The sequence below is a fragment of the Manacus vitellinus genome, unplaced genomic scaffold (assembly GCF_001715985.3).
Source record: "Manacus vitellinus isolate BGI_N305 unplaced genomic scaffold, ASM171598v3 scaffold_15_pilon, whole genome shotgun sequence".
In the NCBI taxonomy this organism is placed as follows: domain Eukaryota; kingdom Metazoa; phylum Chordata; class Aves; order Passeriformes; family Pipridae; genus Manacus; species Manacus vitellinus.
The window spans coordinates 1623163-1642778 of NW_021939122.1; the positions used below are offsets into that span (position 1 = coordinate 1623163).

General features: G+C 36.6%; 1 protein-coding gene across 19 annotated transcripts in view; it reads left to right on the plus strand.

Annotated features, from left to right (window-relative positions):
• Positions 1–19616, plus strand: part of KCNMA1 (potassium calcium-activated channel subfamily M alpha 1) — a 458566-nt gene that overhangs the window by 395159 nt on the left and 43791 nt on the right. For all 19 annotated transcript variants that reach the window (XM_018068974.2, XM_018068976.2, XM_018068980.2 and 16 more), the window contains 3 exons: positions 8229–8352; positions 11304–11528; positions 14722–14914. In XM_018068974.2, the coding sequence (XP_017924463.2) occupies positions 8229–8352; positions 11304–11528; positions 14722–14914 (542 nt within the window). The remainder of the gene's footprint in view (positions 1–8228; positions 8353–11303; positions 11529–14721; positions 14915–19616) is intronic.

Here is a 19616-nt window from a genome sequence, read left to right on the forward strand (position 1 = left end):
CACACATAAGTAGAAAGCTGTATTACCAAATGTGAACCAGATGAATAGATTGGAGGCATCTTTTTAATGTCATCTTTTTGATGACCCTAAATTACAATGAATTACTGATATAAATAGGTGATTGACATAAAAATGCTCTTTGTGTACATCACAGATGGTCTAGATTCACATTTAGAAAGTCACTGTTCTAACTGAATCCTGCATCACATCAAATGACATGAGCAGAATCACACTGATGCAATACTATAAGAGTCTAATAAATAAGAAACAAATATTTCAAATTCCAACAGTAGCTACAAATGCAGATTAACCAGAAAAATACTCTGCATCATCATGGTTATTTTTACCTGTCTTACATCAGCAAAAGTCTGTCCCATTAAACCCATAAGAACATGGATACTTCTTAAAAATAACTTAAACTCCAACAGGAAAAAATGGCTACTTCTCCTGTTGAGATGTGAACACAAGGGCATCCTATTACAATAAAAAGTAAAATTTAAATGGAAGCAAAAGGAGGAAAAGCTGTGAGTGACAGAATAATCACATATCAGGGCTCCTTCATGAGACAGAGAAGAAAAGTAGAACCAATTGATGCCTCTGGTGTCATGCAGCAATATCAGTCACCTGTTCATCTCAGTTGCAGGTTTTGATGCATATTATTGATGAGCAGCCACGTTAGCTATGTTGCCTGAATATCAAGTAGCAAAGCTAGTTTTTAAAAAAAAATATGTCATTTTGGATTCAGAATGACCAGTAAAAATGTGAAAGGCCTGGATATGAATCAAAAAAGCCACTTAAAAGGATTGTTGCTGAGGCTCAAGTCCATACTTAATGCTTTTCTAGCTGCTACTGCATGAGTGGAATACACTGACTTGAAGGAAATGTCAGCCCAGCTGAGTCAAACTACCTCTTAATGCAAGAACAAATAGCATATGACAGGGCCCAAAGGGCCTGAAGAGCAAACAAATAGTTTGTCCCTGTCCACTCTGTATGTAGTGGTGTAGTTGACACAGGCCTCTAGACAAGTAGCATACTCAGCAAAGGGTCATTATCATTAGTGTCCCTGATCACATAAGAATCAGAGGCATCAGAGGACACTGGGTTTTCAGTGTGTTGCCAAGGAGAATTTCGTAAGCCTGAGGATTTTTTTTGATCGAGGATCTTAAATAATTCCCAACCAAACCATAAAACTTGCTCAGAGACTGTCAAAACCCAGCTAAGTGACACAGAAAAAAGTGAGCTCTTTGGCATACTTTTCCAGAAGCCTAATGAGATTATTTATCTGAAGTTGAGGAGGAAACCTCCTGTCTTTTTTCCTGAAGTTGGATATAATATTCTAAATATATGAACAATGGCTGTGCACATTTATCTCCTCATCCACCCACTAAACCACATCCACTTAAACGTACATACACATTTTTGCTAGTGTGCCACTCAGGATGAATTTGTATTGCCTCTGCCATTGTAGTGCTGCCCTTTCATGAGCTGAAACTGTGAACTTTCTCAGAAAAATGAAAAGAAAAGTGATGACAGATCTAGAAGAGAACATTTCTCAAGCCCAAACTGGTAAAATAATTTCAGTCTGATCATTTCCCATGACTCCCTTAAACTAGGCATGAAGGTAAGGTTTGAAAAGGTGAAAGCTCACTGATAACCATAATAATAGTATATATTTACATCTCTCAGCCTTGGAACTTTCCATCATGTAATTTCAGATTTATATCCTGCCTTTATGCAGTGCTAATATGCAACAATAATCAAGCTGCAACACAGCAGGTATATAATAGCACATTTCACTTCTTGATCCTGTCTTACAACTTCACTACGACCAGCATGAACAACAGGAATAGTTCAGTGTTATGTCACTATGTTATCTTAGACCTGTTTTTAACAAGTTTATAGAATTAAATTATTTGAATGATAAGTGGTATTATATGTTAGCCTTCTGACTGTTACTACCATTGGTAGTTGTGTTGTAAACCATGGGAATAAGAACAGTATCAGAATTTTTTTTTTATATTACTGTGAAATCTATCACAAGTCTTTCTGAGGTGAGAGAGCAGTGCTGGGAAAGAAAAGGAGAATTTTCCAGGAAAAAAAATTAATATTTTTTATGTAGTTCAGGATAATAGAAGATCCACTCAGATCAAGGCAATGGAAGGAATAAGCTCTTTAGCTATAAACCGGGTTTAAAGAAAATAATGTGTTCTTATAAACTTTGACTATCAAAGGTGGTAGCTTTTATCATAAGGTCACACATTTCATTTAAGTGACAAAAACACTCCTATATTTTATGACACTACCTAACTGTGGGTTTATTTTTTACAAATGAAAAATTCCTTTTTAGGTACATTCTCCTACCCCTCAAAGATTGCAAGTTTTGCAGCTTCAGTAGAGAAAAATGGGAAATATTAAAACCAGTAGACACATTGACTTTGTGCCTTGTCTTCCCCTCATTAAATTGCTTATGTAAAAGTCTAGAAGTTAACTATTTTGTTACTTTTTAATGTGAGAGGATTCATACTTCAGAAGCATATTCTGATCATGTCCTGAGAAATCAAGATACTTTAAAGAGCAGGATTCTTACAGGAAATAGCTTTATATCAGTATTCTTAGTAGTCTTGATAAATTAATGTGAAATCTTCAGTAAGACTTCTGAGGATAATAAAACCAGAAACATTTGAGCAGAGCAAGAGGAAAGGAAGGAGAATTGTTAGTTTTCTTGGCACTGTAATTCAGCCCATTAGATAGCACAGGACACTAGGTACCAACCAGTGTATTACATATAGTCTACTTTTCAGATTTAGGGAAAAAGACAGTATGAGATTGTAGCCACTATTAGGACAGCTTCTGAATATGACAATGAAAGCATTTAACAGTAAACTGCAGGTTTTCTTTCTCTTGTCACACTGGGTTTTCTTCTCTAAAGCCCAGTGCATCTGGGCACTGAATCCTTAGAAATTTCATTTCTGATTAACCTGTGAAAGGAAAGATCAGTGGGAGAGTGTCATTAGTGTAACACACACAGGCAACAAATTCTCATTACAACTTAATGCTATCCACACAGACTGCAGGGTCACAGGGAATGGCTAATGGTAGCCGACAAATGTTGGGTGTATTAGTCACAAAACATTTGCTGAATTCCATCAGAATGTCTTGACAACCTTCATAGCTAGTCCCAGCGAGCTGCTCGAGTCAGTGGAGTTTGCCTGTGACAAGCCGTCACTCTGTCTTGGTTGAGCTTTATAGCACCAGTCAAAGCAATCAGAGAAGATTGAAGTGACAGAGGCCCACTGAGTAAATAGTGAAACATGCAGCACATCATGAAATATTCAGCCAGGGTGTAAAAGCTCTAAATGCTTTTTCAATTATTAGCACCTGCACTGGCTGCTTACATCTAACACTAACAGCATGTTAATTGCCACAATTTGTTAGGGTAGTTGTAGGAGAAATTTTAAAGACATGAGACATTCTCTAGCGTCTTCAAGTCCTATTTTACCTTCAGCAAACCCTCTTCTTCCTCCTAAAATTAAGTATGTGTGTACACATTCTTGCAAAGATACATCCACATAACTCAGGTAGGAAAACTCAAAATTCCTGAACCACAGGCAGCGTGAGTTTCAAGACCCTGAATCTTGAGCAGAAGACTACTAAACATCTTTTCGTGTGCAAAATCCAGATACATTATATCTACCTGAGAAAGGCATAATTGCAGATTTTAACAAACACAGATTAGAGAGTTGTGTTTTTTTCCCAGGTGTGTTTTCCTCTTGACTTTATATAAGGAGAATTTTATTGGAGGGCAGAATAAAAAGAAGCTAAAACATTGTCTTACTAATGTGTAAAGACTATCAGACTACAGTTTATTTTTAAACAGCACCAGGGTCCTCCCTACTGGTTGTATAGTGTTCTTGTTCTCAGTGCTCAGCACATTGAGTAGTTCCACTGCAGGTCAATGAGGGTACGTTGCTCATTGCATATAAATAGCAAGAGGGTTAAGACAAGGGTGACAAAATACAAGGTTATGCTAAACAATAGTAATTTAATGAGGCAGCCATTTAGTCTGGAATGGTCTTTTCAGTTCTGTCCATCCCCAGTCAGTACTCAAAAGTTTCAGGCTCAAAACCTCCAATTTTGCAGTAGTTATAAATGTGTTCTAGGAAAACAGTTCTCTTTAAAATGTAATGCTGACTTCCTTGCAGTAGGTTTGCTGGCAGTGGGATTTATGGTTTTGCTTTAGGCTGTTTTCTTCCAGGCAGGCTTTTTGGGGTTGCAGCTGTAGCATGGCATTTAGCGTCGTTTTCAAGTTTAATTGCACATAAGTGGCATTATATGCTCTTCAAAACCTTGAAAAGATGGTACTTTGCTCTTCATTTTAAGTCATGCGTATGTAATATCTGCCATAAGAACCAGGGAAGCTATTTTTAAACTGGGGTTATGGATGAAGCAAATTTAACTTTTCTTCCTTTCCTCCCATACAGGCTATACATGCCTGTCTTTTCCTAGATGGAATGACCAAATGCTTTGGTCATTGCAAACAACAAAACCTATCATCTCAATTAAAACAAAGAGTATGGATTAAATTGTTAGGTGTTTTTCTGCCTATGATTTGAATTTTTGAAGCAGATGACTTTACAGCCTGGGAGACCATAATAATTCAGCACAAATATAAGCATTTCTACAGTAACCTGCCAGTGTGACTCAAGCACAGCTTGATAGGGCCATCTTCAAGGATGAGGAGGCAGAGAGGCTCTAGAAACATTCAGTCCATGATTTGGCTGTAAGGGCAACAACTGTAATGCTTTGTGTAATATAAATTTTAATGGGAAGAGGATGTCCAATCGCCTTAGGCAGATTTGACAGCCTTGGCCTCTCTGTATGTCTGTCTTAATTAATTTTTAGTATTTGCCAAACAGGTTTAGATCATCAGATTAATGAGGATGTATGTGTCCAAAGTAGTAATAATATTTTATTACTGTTCTGATCAATTCTGGTTTTAAGTACGTAAGTATCTTCTAACATCTGAGGACAAAGTTGGACCTTAGTAGCAAAGAGTTTTCAACCTCCATAGACATCTTAAGGAATCACTTTACTGAGAATGAATGAACATTGATTAGAGAGATTAAAATAATATCTTAGCCCAGAAGATTTAAATTTAATAAACACACTTAACATGTAAAACCCCACAGATTCTGAAACACAGTGTGGTTAAGTCTTATCACAGTTTCCTCAGGCAATAATCCATTCTCCTAGAGTAAAAGTACTATAGTAGTATCTCTTAGCATACTTTCCTGTTGTGTGTCCCATCCTGTTTGCCTCCTTTAAGTTTCCCCTTGCTATACTCCAAGCAGTGAAGCAAAGAATCCAAACAGTTTATGATACTGTGAATAGGTGCATGTATTGATTAAAAAAAACCCAACAAAACGGCAAAAAAATGCTAAGGCTTTTTTAAAAAAAAATCACAATTTGTTACCTAAAACTTCAACAGGGAGTTATATCTGACAATTCATAGTCTTTTTCCTTTTCATAACCCACTTATGTTTTAAATCTAAGTTATTCTAGTAAACCTTTGCCACAAGCTACTTTGAATATTCCTTTTAGGACGCAAAGCCCAAAAGAACTATACTAGCCTTTGAGCACTCATACTCTAAAAATTGTCTCAAACCTCAAGGCATTTGACCATAATTAAATATCAAATATCTGTTACCATCTGCTTTGTTATAACATTCCTTTCAATTTGTATTATTTTTGTGAATTGTGTTTGTGACTGAGATTAGAGTATTGCTAAGTACTCATGTGTGTTAAAGCTTCAGATGATCTATTTAGTTTTATATCTCAGAGCAGAAAAGAAACACTGATTAGAAAATTAGAATGAGGCATTTTTTAAATTGCTTTATTATAGTTTCTCTGATAAAGGATGGGGGAAAAAGAAAATTCCTTTTTATATGCATTTGATTTCTGAAAGGAAAAGAAGGTGATTTTGTCAGTGAACTTTGCTTTTGTTTCAGTGCTCTTCTAGGAAAACTCATGAAGAAATGTTTTGTGAAAGTATTGGGGGTAAAAAACCATAAACCATGAAGCAACAGAAAGGAAAACATTTCTCAGTGGAAACTCCTGAAGATTCCTAATCTTTTGGCAAACTTTCTTATTTTGAAACATGTAGCTGACCCATTCCATTGGAAAAAATAGCTAGGACAGGGTACAACTAAATGTTGTCTGAACATTAGGACAACCTTGGAATGTTACTGCGTTCACAGTTGCAGACCTTATTGTACCACATGCAACTATGAGAAGATGGGGAATGCCCGATAAACAGTATCACAGTTAGCTCTCAGTTCAAACTACCATGGCTGCAGGTTGCTGATGAATGGAGTAAGAGAATGTAGAGTCCAGATATTTTTCTAGAAATTAAAAAAACAAACAAACAAAAAAAACCAACAAAAAACTCAACGAAACCCTCAGAATAGACCCCTTTGGTATAGCTTTTTCATCTCGGCTTCCTACAAGAGAGATGGCACACTTATGCAAGGCCTGTCATTATTAAACCTGGAATAGGGTCAGAGACTCCAGGTAATCCCCTAGAGGCTTCTCTGCTGCCAGTTTCAACTTTGAAAACATAGTGTTTCTTTTTTCCAGATGAGTCTGACTTATGCCTTTGCCATGTAGTGAGTGCATTGATTGTCTTAAAGCATCAAAAGATTCTTGTTTAAGTGGAACATTGTATTAATAGTTTCTCAACGTTTTTGACGAACTTTCTTTGGAGTTGACCCTGTTTGAATGAAATGTGTTTGACCCTGTTTGAGAATTTTACAGTGATTTCGATGGGTCTGTAATCAGTGATTATAAAATTACACTAATTAATCACCTTGACGGAATGCAAGATTATACCTTTCTCAGGCATGCAAATATAACTGTTGGTTGCATGGTAATTTACCGTGCTATATTCAGGGTAAATTAACCTATATCTTACACTGTGTTCACAGTCTGCTTTAGTAGATGATACAGAATAGAGGTTCTTACCACAGTATGCTGGCTCAAATGCTTTAAAAGCAGAAAACTTTGCAGTTTTAAGAGCTCAGACAATATGGGCTTCTCTTTAACGGGCTTTAAAAGGCAAACTTCTTAAAAATTTGGATACCTGTCTCAGAGTACTTAGCATATTCCTACATTGCAGATATTTTCTTCCTTGAAATGTTACAATTCTATATCAGCATATTTCAAGCATTCATGATAAAAACCTGAGGTAAAGACTGTAGCTTTCCAGACAAAACTCAATTCCCTCCTTAAATGTAAGATTTGAGGATCAGTTTAACCTGTGCCTTGTGAACACAATTCTCCTAATGCTATTGTATAATGCAGTCACTTAGGGGTCTTCACTAGCATCTGAGAGTGTTGGAGTCACTTAATACTTAGCTTAATGTTTGATTTTAGCATATAAATTAAAGAACCTGTATGTATCTGTGCTTAGATGTGGTTATATAGCTGGAAAGCAAGTTTATAAAAATGTCTTTCATTTGCTTCTCCTTTGAGAAGCCGTGTGCTTTAAAATCTTGCTGCAAAAACACTTAGAAGGTTATCACAGGTAGAGTTGTCAGAGCAAATGGACATTGTTGTTTGGTATTAAAATCATGTATTCCAGATGTGGGCATTTGTTAGTCAGTGTGCTCCAAAATGACATACTGTTGAATCTTTAAAGGGCTTCAGTTTGGGAAAGCAAAATATGATTGGGCAAATTGCTAAAATATTTAAAGTGCAGCCTGTTAAAGCTTTTACTGTGAAGAGCATCACGTCAGAAGTTGTATGCGGTAAAAGCAAGTAATTGGCTTTCCATACTTGTGCCAGTCAGTCAGCATGGGGCTCTGTTCCTATCCCTTCTACTTCATTGCAGATGCCTATAGCAGCTCTGATATTTATTTCAGAGGGGTGGGCCTGGAGAGAAAAAAAAAAAACTTTTATGGATCATGATGGTGTCAGAAAACCCTTTTAAAATTAAATGGTTATTGGTATAGAAAGAGTATAGAAAATCTTTGAAACTGCACCCAAAATTTAGAAATTAACTTTTCTATACAGTTTTTGTTTAAAAATGTCCTCATTGAAAGCATGTTAAAGTGCAAATACATTTCATTTTTTTACTTTTACCCCTCTTCATACACAACTCTTGGGATATTTTTCCATCCATAATTCATAATATTTTCCATTTATGTTGTCCTCAACTTGTTTTTCCCCAGGCATGACCCCTTGTTAATTCCTGGCAATGAGCAGATTGACAATATGGATGCCAACGTGAAAAAATATGACTCTACAGGGATGTTTCATTGGTGTCCAGCCAAGGACATTGAAAAGGTCATTTTGGTAGGTATTGATGATAAGTTGTGTTTCAAAAGAGGTTAGTTGAAGCACAGAACTGGTGTATAATGGATTAAGAAATTAATCTCTACTATTATGTAATCCAGCATATTGAAATCAGAAGCACAGCATAATGAAACCAATTTTGGTTAAAGCTTCATGATTACATATATCTTTATGCCACGCGCAATAATAAAAATTTGTCCAAAATAGAGAGTTCATTTTTCATAAGCTGAAATTTGCATATCTGGTTTAAATCTTTAGAGAATTAAGATAGGAAATATGTAGATGGGATTTACATAGCACATTTATCTTTTTACAGAAGTCAGTATTGATTCTAATACAGGCAAGTGTTGCTTTGGGTTGTCTCTTATTTATTGATGTTTTACTAATTATTATAATTGATTATTTATTAATTTTGCTCTCTTAGAACTTCCTTCTCAATTCCCAATATTTCAAGATGCCCAAATAGGCCAGAGCAAGTAGTGCTACTACTCTGACTTTCTAGCATGTTAAAGTGAACCTATTATATGTTTGTTTCATTTTATTAACTGGGAAAACCATCAAACTGACTCAAGTAATTAAAAGTAATTAGAAGGCCTATCACAGTCTATTTTGCAAGTTTGTGCCATTTGTGTTCATGTACTCATACCTAAGAGTAGCAAGCAACTAACTCCAGATCTCATACACAAAACTGATTATATTTGAAATGAACTCCCTGGTGGATCTTCACTTTGTCGCACTTCATAAAGCTTTTCCTGAGCCTGCTCTGTTAGATTTTCCTGCACTGTGGCATGGTGTAGCCAGCGATGGTGACAGCCCCAGTTATTCTGTTGGGGGTTAAAAGCTTGTCTCTAGTTCTCTTCAGGGGTTTCTGTAATAACTGTGACATTGCCTGGAATTACAATATTGGTGTCTAAACAGTCAAGCAAGTAAATTCCAGATTCTAGAGATGGAGCTCTGAGATGGAGTTTTAAATAATATGCATTTATATGTAATCAACAAGCAAGCAGGGCCAGCCCTGCTGTACAATACTTTGTAATAGACAGAGATAGAAATCTGCCTTCATGCTATAAAGCACATTTTAGCTGACAAACTTTACATGTAGTCCCACTTAGAAAAGTGGTCATTCAAAAATGGTGCTGAGGAGTGCATCATTCATCATCTCTCCGTTATACCATGTTAGTTTTTTGTACTACCAGCCTGTGAATCCACAAGTCCATCCAAGTTCTTTCTGCTTCATGCATCATCACCAATAAAGCCACTACCAGCAAAATGCTTCCCTACACCTTTCCAAACTCGCAGTCCACAATTTATGTCTACATTCATATCCATGCAAATTTTATTCTGTCCTTAGAGACTACACAAGTACAAATTAGTGCATAATTTGAAGATGATGGGATTTCCCAGGTTGTCTCCTAATTGACACTTGATGATGCCTCAATCAGAAAATAATTCGTTTTTCTACCCAAGGTCTGTTTTGACTTTGTGACGTTCCAGCAGTAACTTGTATCAAGGAGGATTTTTTGCTATACAGTCAAATGTACATACAGATCAGTGACTATAGACTGACATTTTTTGTGTAATTGCATTCAAGACTTGTTCTCTGTCTTGTAAAATCTGGGTATTCCAGACCTTTTGACAGAGGCATGGGACAACTTACATGGTTCACTTGAGTATTTGTTCATGTCTTCTGTTTGAAGGGCCAAGACGACTCTCTTGGTCAAGCTGTATGAAAGTCAATGTAATTGCCCTGGAGAAATTGAAAACTCGTACATTTTTTAACTGATGAGAAAACTTCTAATCAGAGTTCCCATTCTTCTTGCATAGTGAGCATATCTGCTGCATATTCCAATCTGTATTGCAAATCACCATACTTCCATGATTTAGAAAAAGGACATATACTATGGATAAGTAAGAGGAAAATTTTACAGTTCACCACTGGCTTAGTTTTATTCATTGGCAAAACTTCTGTCTAATGGTAGTGAGTGTAAAACTTCTTGGCAATATGTTATCAGTGGATCTCCAGCTACTTGAAGGAGTACAACAATGCTAAGACTGGCTTCAGAACTTAAGGTCATTTTTTTCTCATGATTTTATTTAATCATCTTGGTGTTTGAGTTGCATGCTTGACTGACCTGACAAATGATGAAATTAGTGCAAAAATTTATTCTTGTCATTGAGACAGTAAGATAATTCTGGATATCTTTTAAACATTCTCCATTAGTCCTTTTTGCTTCTATCTGTTCAACAGCTCAGGAAGTCCCATTGGGCTGAAAATTTAGTGTTGGTCACAACCTTGCACTATTTTTTTCTTACCGAGAGAAGCTCTGTGGATTATAGCGGGCATCCATAGTAAAAGAGAGCAGTGTAGAGCATTCTTTGGTTGCTTCTCAGGGTAACAGCAGCTTGTCCTAAAATAAGAACTTTGTCTGTAAGAGGCTGTGGTCCTCAATTCACAATATCTGGGTAACACCACGAAGCGCTACTATGACCATTGGGCTTTCACATTTTCCTTTTCAAATTGGTCCTGAAAAAACTCAACCAGTGATTCATCAGCTAGGGTGTGGGTTTGCATCTCTTTTCTATAGTCCTTCTATTGGTTAAATATATAGTAGGTCAAATTCTGTTCTTAGCTAAACCCATAGTGCTTTGATTATAACCAGAGCCACAATCCATATGTGTAGAAACTTACACAGGACTAGAATTTGGTCCAATACAATGTCTTCCCAAATGCCAAAAGATTTGCAAACAAGAATGACATTTTCTTCTTCTGAACATATTTAATGAAGGATAAATAAGGGTAAAATGAACAGCTGTTATCAAACTGCTTCTTTGTGCATGAACAATATTGACAGTTGTATTTTTCCTGATTTTAAATTCAATATATGATTTAAGATTCCCTTTGTTTCATTTTTCCCTTGTCTTTTGTTTTGTTTTGTTTGTTTTTTTTTTAGACTCGAAGTGAAGCAGCGATGACAGTTTTAAGTGGGCATGTAGTCGTTTGCATATTTGGGGATGTTAAATCTGCTTTGATTGGATTAAGAAATTTAGTGATGCCATTACGAGCCAGCAACTTTCACTACCATGAACTCAAGCACATTGTGTTTGTGGGTTCACTTGAATACCTGAGAAGGGAATGGGAGACACTGCATAACTTCCCCAAGGTTTCAATCTTGCCTGTAAGTTCAAAAGCCATATTATTGATACTTTGTTATTTAGGACACCAACTGGACAGATTCGTATTGACTTTGATCTTAGTCTTTTTTACTTTTCTCTACTTATAGGCCTGAGGACTTAGCTTTTTGCCTTTACTTGTCTATGAAAACAGAGCCCTGTGAGACCTTATTAGAAGATATTTGCCGTAGTGTTTGGTTCACTGTCATCCTCATCGGATGAATTTCAGCTGCTATCAGATGTATTGGCTGTGTTATGTATTGAACATTGACTGCAGTGCACTGCGTGTAGCCAGTTCTGATGTTGTGATTTCCCTGACAGAATGACAGTAGTTATTTATGACATTATTTATGTATTTTTACCCACAAAACCTTTGAAAAAAATATAGTTTATCTACATAATATCTATCTGTATTCTTAAACACTTTGGTGGACTGGCCTGCTTTATGAGGAACAGTGCCATAGCATTTCAGTTCAGAGTCCTGCTGTACTCATGTATGAAAGTGTACAACAAAACCCTGACCCTTTTTAAATCGATGGAAAGCTCCTATTGATTTTAGTAGGTCCAACCACTAAAACCACAGTTCAAAAGTCCTTTTTCTCCTATATATCGTTATCATTCACTCATGTGCCCAAAATGTAGAATCAAGAGCTCCAGGACTAATAATGAAGCCCTCCAAGCTAGTGATCTTAGATGGCCCTAGCTATAAATGACAGGCAGGAGGGAAAACAGCTCATGGTATAAGTATGAAAGAGAATGCTCTGTATGTTACAGAGTAAAGTTAATTTAGATAGTTTTTTCCAGAATGAAAAATTATGAGTTTACTAGTTCTTAATAATTATGTTTCAGCAGTAAAAATACATAAATCAATGATGGATGTAACCTTAACTGAATAATTTGGAATATTAGCTATAGAATGAAAGGACTGTCTTCACTTCAGACTGCAGGTCTTTGTTACTGTAAATGCAGTTTTAGTGTTAGCCCTTGGCTTTTTTCTGTAACCTGATCCAACAGATGGTGTCAGAAGATTCTTTGCTGTCACAAAAATAGTGTCAGTATCAGATTTGGTTAGTTAATATCTTCCTCTTTCTGCCAATCCCTTTTAATTCCAGTCACTGTGAAGGCTAAAGACTATGGAATCAGAATACTGTTGAACTATGGAGCCGAATATAATCCAGCTACTACTTCCAATATATAATGTGTATCCATTATTATAATGCATTTTGTTAAGTTTCAATTCTGACTTCTGAAGAGGCATTAAGGAAATATGCACCACCTTTACTTTCCCCAGTTTACATCCAAATGTAGAATAGTTTCAGACTAATTTTGACTTAAACACCTTAAATAGTTAGTCAATGCCTCTTTAAAAATACAGAATTATATAAAAGAATTGTATCTGACACAGTAATCAAGGGTGCTGAAGACCACAAAGACTTCATTACTGCTTTTTCCAATTTTTTTTCCTCAGCCTATCCGGTTCAAAATAAAATGGTATAAAGTTAAAAATAGCAGCATTATTCTGATCTAATTCTACTAATTAAATAATCTACTAAAATTTCTGAGATTATACTGGTAGGAATCGTGTTAAAGGGAGGTCACTCAAACTCACTTCCTGCTTCTCTGTGCTTTGGTTCACGAGGTAAAACTTGCTGCTGATATCTGATGGAGATGTGGTTACAGCTGAATATAAAAAAATTTGTTCTGGTTTGAAAAAGAAAAGTGGACATGTAATTTGAAGTCTGTATTAAAGGAGGCCTTTAAGCTGCTGAGTAAACTCTTAAAAAAGTAGGCAAATGCCAATTTTAAATATCCTCAGGCAGCCTTAATTCTGTCCCTTTGCATAAAATCATTAAGACAAAGCCTTTAATTAATTACATGATTGCATATTATTTTTCCCCACAGGAATCCTGCTTCACTTGGTGCACAGTACAGACACAAAGGGCAGGATTAAGGTGGCAGGAATAATCATATCCAAACTTTTGAGTAGTTTATAATGAAATCATACCTGTTTGATATATACTGTTTTTCACAAGGTTTCATGCCTTAAATTAATGGAAGTAACATGGAATAATTAAGATGGTATCTGAGACTATATGGCAGTCACTGAATAAGAATTGAGCTCCTTCTTCACTGTGCACATTTTAAATTCACTTTTGCATTGAATACTCTCAGTGGAGTTCAGGAGGTGTTCACCATGAATGATCAGGGGATGGAAGAGTAGGGTCTTGACTTGGCTCTATGAAAGTCACTGTGTGACAAGGGGACAGTTATGTCTCCTCATCATTAGGGTCTTTGGGTACCAAAACATGTGAGGCAGCAAAGCAGAATCTAGTTTCAATTTAAAAAAAAAAATCTCTTTTTTCCTTGGAACTTGCAGCCCCTGTGACATAGAATTAATATTCTGTTGTGGACTGTTGGGTGTGAAAGGCAAGTGCTATCTTTCAACAAAACATATTAAGTGTCATATCTCAGTTTTGTTAACTATGAAAAAAAATCCATAGACTACCACGACATTTCATTTTAACAATTGCATTCTCTGATTGAGAATTGTGGAGCAGGGAATGTTTCATGACTTGTGCCCACTAGGATAAAGTCTTGTTTCTGTTTCAAAGAGTTTAATCACACAGCTTTGAAGATCAGTGTGTTTTCCTTCTAGAAGCACCAAAAGCGTGCTTCGAAAAGGATTAACCTTTTCTGTGTATTGCTTTAGGTAGAAAAAAATAGCTTTATCCTGATTGCATTTCAAATGTGCAGGACACATAATGCTTTCCTGTTTAAATTGCCCTTCTTTTGCCCAAGACCATTGTGACTTGGTAGTAGATAAATAGACATTTAAAACAACCCCCTTCTTATATTCACAGAGCCAGAGGTTGCCACATGATAGCAACTTAAATCAAGACAATTTCAAGTCACCGATGAGATGTAGAATGCTGGCATTATTCCTGTTTCTTGTTTGTTAGTAATAGCTTGACTGAGTATTGAGACTGAACCTAAAATGCTGCCATCAGCACCAACTACCCTTTAGATTAGCACACATCTCCTATTCCCTGGCACATAGTTAGACCAGCTTAATGTCAGAGCATAAAAAAGATACTTGTTAAATAATTTCCCAAAGCTCCTTCTCAATCTTTAATTTGTTTTTCTTTTTTTCCCCTCTTCTGCACCCCCCTCCTTTTTTTTTTTCCCTCCGTGCCGAAGGGTACACCATTAAGTCGGGCTGATTTAAGGGCTGTCAACATCAACCTCTGCGACATGTGCGTTATCCTGTCAGCCAATCAGAATAATATTGATGATGCTTCGCTGCAGGACAAGGAATGCATCTTGGCGTCACTCAACATCAAATCTATGCAGTTTGATGACAGCATTGGGGTCTTGCAGGCTAATTCCCAAGGTAAGGACTGCCCTATAATACTTCTCTGCAGTGCCTACAGGGGACAGGACCTGGCAGGAAGAATATCCCTCACTCAGTAATTCAAAGAGCCCTACATCAGCTTGCTTGACAGTTAAACCTGCTGATTGGTATGATGGCTTTTAAAGGGACAGTCACACAGTTTCTCTGCTACATCACAAAGCACATTTTTTAGAGGAAAAATGAATGAACATGAAACTGGCGTTTTTTTCTCATTTTGACATTTTCCTAGAAGATACATAAATTCACCACTTTCTCACTGTGGCTTTCTTACATGGGCAATTGCTGTTCTATAGCCAATGATAACTTATACTCACTTTGGAATACCTGAAGTTTCTGTCTAATGAGATTTCTTTCTTATGTAAAAAACATTGCAACCAGAGAGAAAATACAAGTTTGAGTAATACAAGCCAAAAAAATAAAATAAAAAAGACAAGAATTTTAAATTTTCTTTACAGCTCTGGTGCCTTCTTGCTCAAGAAACCACTTAGAATTAATTCAAAACTGATTTCTTCCCATGGTTTGACACGTACTCATCCCATTTAAGGACGTTGAACAAAATCCTTCAGTCTTTTCTGAGAGTAGGGGACTGATTCATAGGTAGCTAAAGGCTATTTTACACCATCTGTGCCCGTGCAAAGCAGCTGCAAAGCAGTCATAAGCACCCTGGCAAAGACCATCAGTGTAAAAACAATCATCTTCTCATCCCTGAAGGGTCTTGCAGCTTATGCAGCTCAAGTCCTACCTTTGATAAACCTATTAACTGCTGCAGTAAATATTCCCACTGGATCTAGCTCTTCTATAAATGTAGGTGTAGAAAGGGTAGTGCTTTGGTCTGCAGTTTGCCCGTGAGCCTTACCTAGAGATAGTTTTCCCTCAAGGACTGTGAGAACTAAGATTAAGTTCAGGTTTTCCTCTTTACATTCTAATATGGAAATAGGAATTAAGAGCCAAAAATCAGAGGCAACAGTGTAACTTCTTGAGTATGGAAACTTGAACTTGGAAAATTCTTTCTTAGACTCAGCAATAAAACAGTGTAATTTAATGCTGAAATTAAATTCTATCATGAAACTGAAAGTTTTAATTTCTCAAAGTCAAATTGGAGAGTTCTCTGGATAAAAAGTAGATTTAAGAAGAAGAGAAAGGAACTGGTTTTTTTCAATCCTGTGGTTGTTCGAAGTTTTAAGTCTGTGGCCTGAAAACAATACAACTCCAAATATTTTAGAGTTTTTTCCTCATAAATTTGTAAGACTAACTTGCTCACAGTATGATAACTTATAGTCATGATTAGGAAACTCACTGCTGAAGTGGAAGACAGTCATGCAGGTTCCCTGTTTTGCTGATTTAGACCTGGAATTTGAAATTCTGTATCTCAAAACCAGATCTCTACTTTCACTGCCAGGCTAGTGGCTGTTCTTTGAGGGACCTCTCACAGTCTCCTATCACACATATAATTAAACTCATCAAGAAATAGAATCTACTCTTGAGCATGAGCAGTCTGAGAGAATTTCCTTCTGTCTTTGGTCAGAACTCAGAGACATTTCCAGCACTTGACTGTTGTGTTTTACCTCTGGGAGTACCCAGGATCCTAGACCATCCCTCAATGAGAATGGAAAAATCTAACAATATGGGTCTTGTGCACTCCATGAACACCTGTCATTTTTCACTCTCCATCCTTAGAGGTATTCAAGACCTGACTGCATAAAGCCTCAAAGAAGCTGATCTGACCTTACAGTTGATCCTGCTTTGAACAGGAAATCAAACTAGAGCCCCTCCCATGTCTCTTCCAGACTGAATTGTTTTATGAATCTGTAATACCCAGGTTGCTGCTGCAGCAATAGCCCTATAGGTCAGGAAGTGTACACTGGCCATGGTCCAAATCCCTTTAGGCCTATTCATTATTGCTGATGCAGAGAAGCAGAGGCACAATAGGTTAATGCATTCCAAGAAATTTTCTTCAGGTAAGTACCAGTCTGCACATTAAAAAACAGAGGTGACTCTTTCTGTAGCTTTTCTGGGGAAACAGGGCATTAACATAAGGCAGGTAACTAGCAGCCTATTTTAGTTGAGAGCACTGACTAAGGAGGGGTTCTTGTAAGCCCAGTGGCTTCAGAAGATAATTACCTTCCCAGTACATTCTCTGCTTATGATATCCACAACTCCTGAATTGATTGTGTTCCTTTCAGTGCAGTAAATTTTCTTGAAAGACCTTGAATACAATGATTAGACTGTCAGAAGCAGTTAGATCATTAGATAGCAAAAACTTCATGGAAATTATATGCAATGTGACATTTTTGTTTGTGAAATGCATCTTTGACATATGGTGGACACAACTATCATGACAATTATATAAACTAGGTGATTCAACTTCTGCTAGTCAACAAGCAGAATACTAGAACAATCTCACGGCTTTTTATTGGTAATTAAGCACCTTTGTTTACAGAGAGAATTGTCATTTTACATTTGTACATTCCTTGACATAATTATCCTGAACACATTAGCTGGTACAAACCTTAAGTATTGCCAATCTGAGTTTTTCTAGATCTTAGTGTATGATTTTGGATTAAGACATCAACACTATCCTTTGAATCTTCTGTGCTGTTCTTTTATGTTACTCCTGTTACTGATCATCAGCAACATTGACATTAGAAAATCTGGGTGTGTGGCAGAATGTCAGTTGACTTGTGACAGGGAAGAAACAAAACAAAATATGTGAGCAATCTGAGAAATGTATGGGATAAACAGCAAGATTTTTGGTGAGGGATTTAGCAGTATAACCTTACCTTTGCTATTCTAAGTAAATATGTAGTACTGTATATGTATAATCATGTAGTCACTACACAGTGGAATCTCATATGAAAACCTGATATATAATTTATGTTTATGTCTTTGAAAAAGAAAAAAAAAGTATTTAATTGATAGATTACTGAATGCATAAGGATCTTCCCAGTTTGTACCTGTGATTATTTCACTCCAGCATGAGGCAAAAGATGACACTGGTACAAGAAGTGTGCCATAAAAAGCAGGATGCAAATGTATTTAACCATCAGATAAACCATAATCATTTCCCAGTGCTGAAGTACAGGGCTCTGTCTATAACTCCTTTGCTCTAAGTTGGTAGCAGAAAAAGAATCCACAGACTTGGGGATTTCATTAATTTTTTCCCAGAGCCCCACCTTCATCACCTACTTTAACACAGAAGTCACTGCCAGTCATAGGCATTCATCACCAGCCAACCCTCTGTATCCATCCAAACATACCCTTTCCAAACAAGGTGCACTCTGAGAGGAAAGATCTTGTAGAAGGAACAGGAGAGTGGACACATGACAGCAAGCCTTCGTGACAGAGAAAGTTCTGTAACAATAGGGCTACCAGTACCCAATGGATTAAGTTATCTGCTGAAAAAATGTCTTTGAAATAATCTGGTTTATATCAACAAAGGATTTTCTCATTACTAGTTCAAGTTGAACTTAATACACACGCAGGTGATACAGAAACAAAGACTTGATAATGTCTCCTTCTATAATAAAATATCCCCAGGTTTTTGGGCTGGGTAGGATTAATTATCCAGACTTTCTATAAGTAGTGCAACAACACTTTTGACCTCTGGCCTGACCATCTTGAATCATAAGTGATCCTACCAGAATTGCATCTTATCTAAGCAAAGTGCTCCACCTTGATCTCCTGCAGAAGAAAAATCCAACTCACTGTTCCAAGACACAGGAAAAAAACAACGCTGGGACGCCTCCAGTAATTCTCCTTTCCTTCATTCTGTTGTCATTTCCATCCTTTCTTCTTCAGGTAGCATCTATTGACTAGTCCATTTAGTTTTTTTGTGTTTCTTGTTTTTTTCTATAACAGTCTTACATTGTGGGAATTTTACTTGTTATTTTATCCACCAGATGAACAGGGCCCAACACAAAATATTTATCTTCAGTTGTAACTAAAACTTCTATTTGGCTTTCTTTCAAAACCCAGAAAGACAATTATACCTAACTGTTTAGAGATTTATAAATACTGTACCAGAGTAGCCTCTGGGTAGTAACTTTAGATATCCAACTCAATAATTTTCTTTTATTGGATAGTGATTTAGATCTTGAGTCCTATATAATAACAGCAGTACATTTCATTAAAAGACACTTACTAAACAATAAAGAAAAGTGATCTTACAGCTCCAAGCAGGTCTAAAGTACAGAAAGGGCATGCTGTATGGTAACATTTTGTCCACAGACACTCTAAGACAGATCACAGTGCAGCAGTGTAGACGTATTTCAGCAAAGTAACAATTGCAGCTGTTTTCTGAATGACTTCAACTTATGAGAATTTTCCCTAGGAACACTATTTCAACACATGAGAGATCTTTTTAGGGCCTTCGTTTACAGTTCTCATAATAGATCCTCCAACTAGAAAGAATAAAGAGAAAAACATAAAGATTGGATGAACTCCTGGGTAATACATCTCATACATCATGGCAAGATTCTTCTGGGGGAAATCCTATAAAATCAAGTAAATGTACTCAGAATTTTACACACTGACTTTCAAGAGTAACAGATTGCACAAGCTAAAATAACCCTGTACAAGTTTAGTTTCATTTGATCCAGTTCCTTTAAAAATCACTTGTGACTTCATCATCATCTTTTGTTGGAGCTGTCTTAAACTTTGATTAAAAGGGCAGAAACAGCCA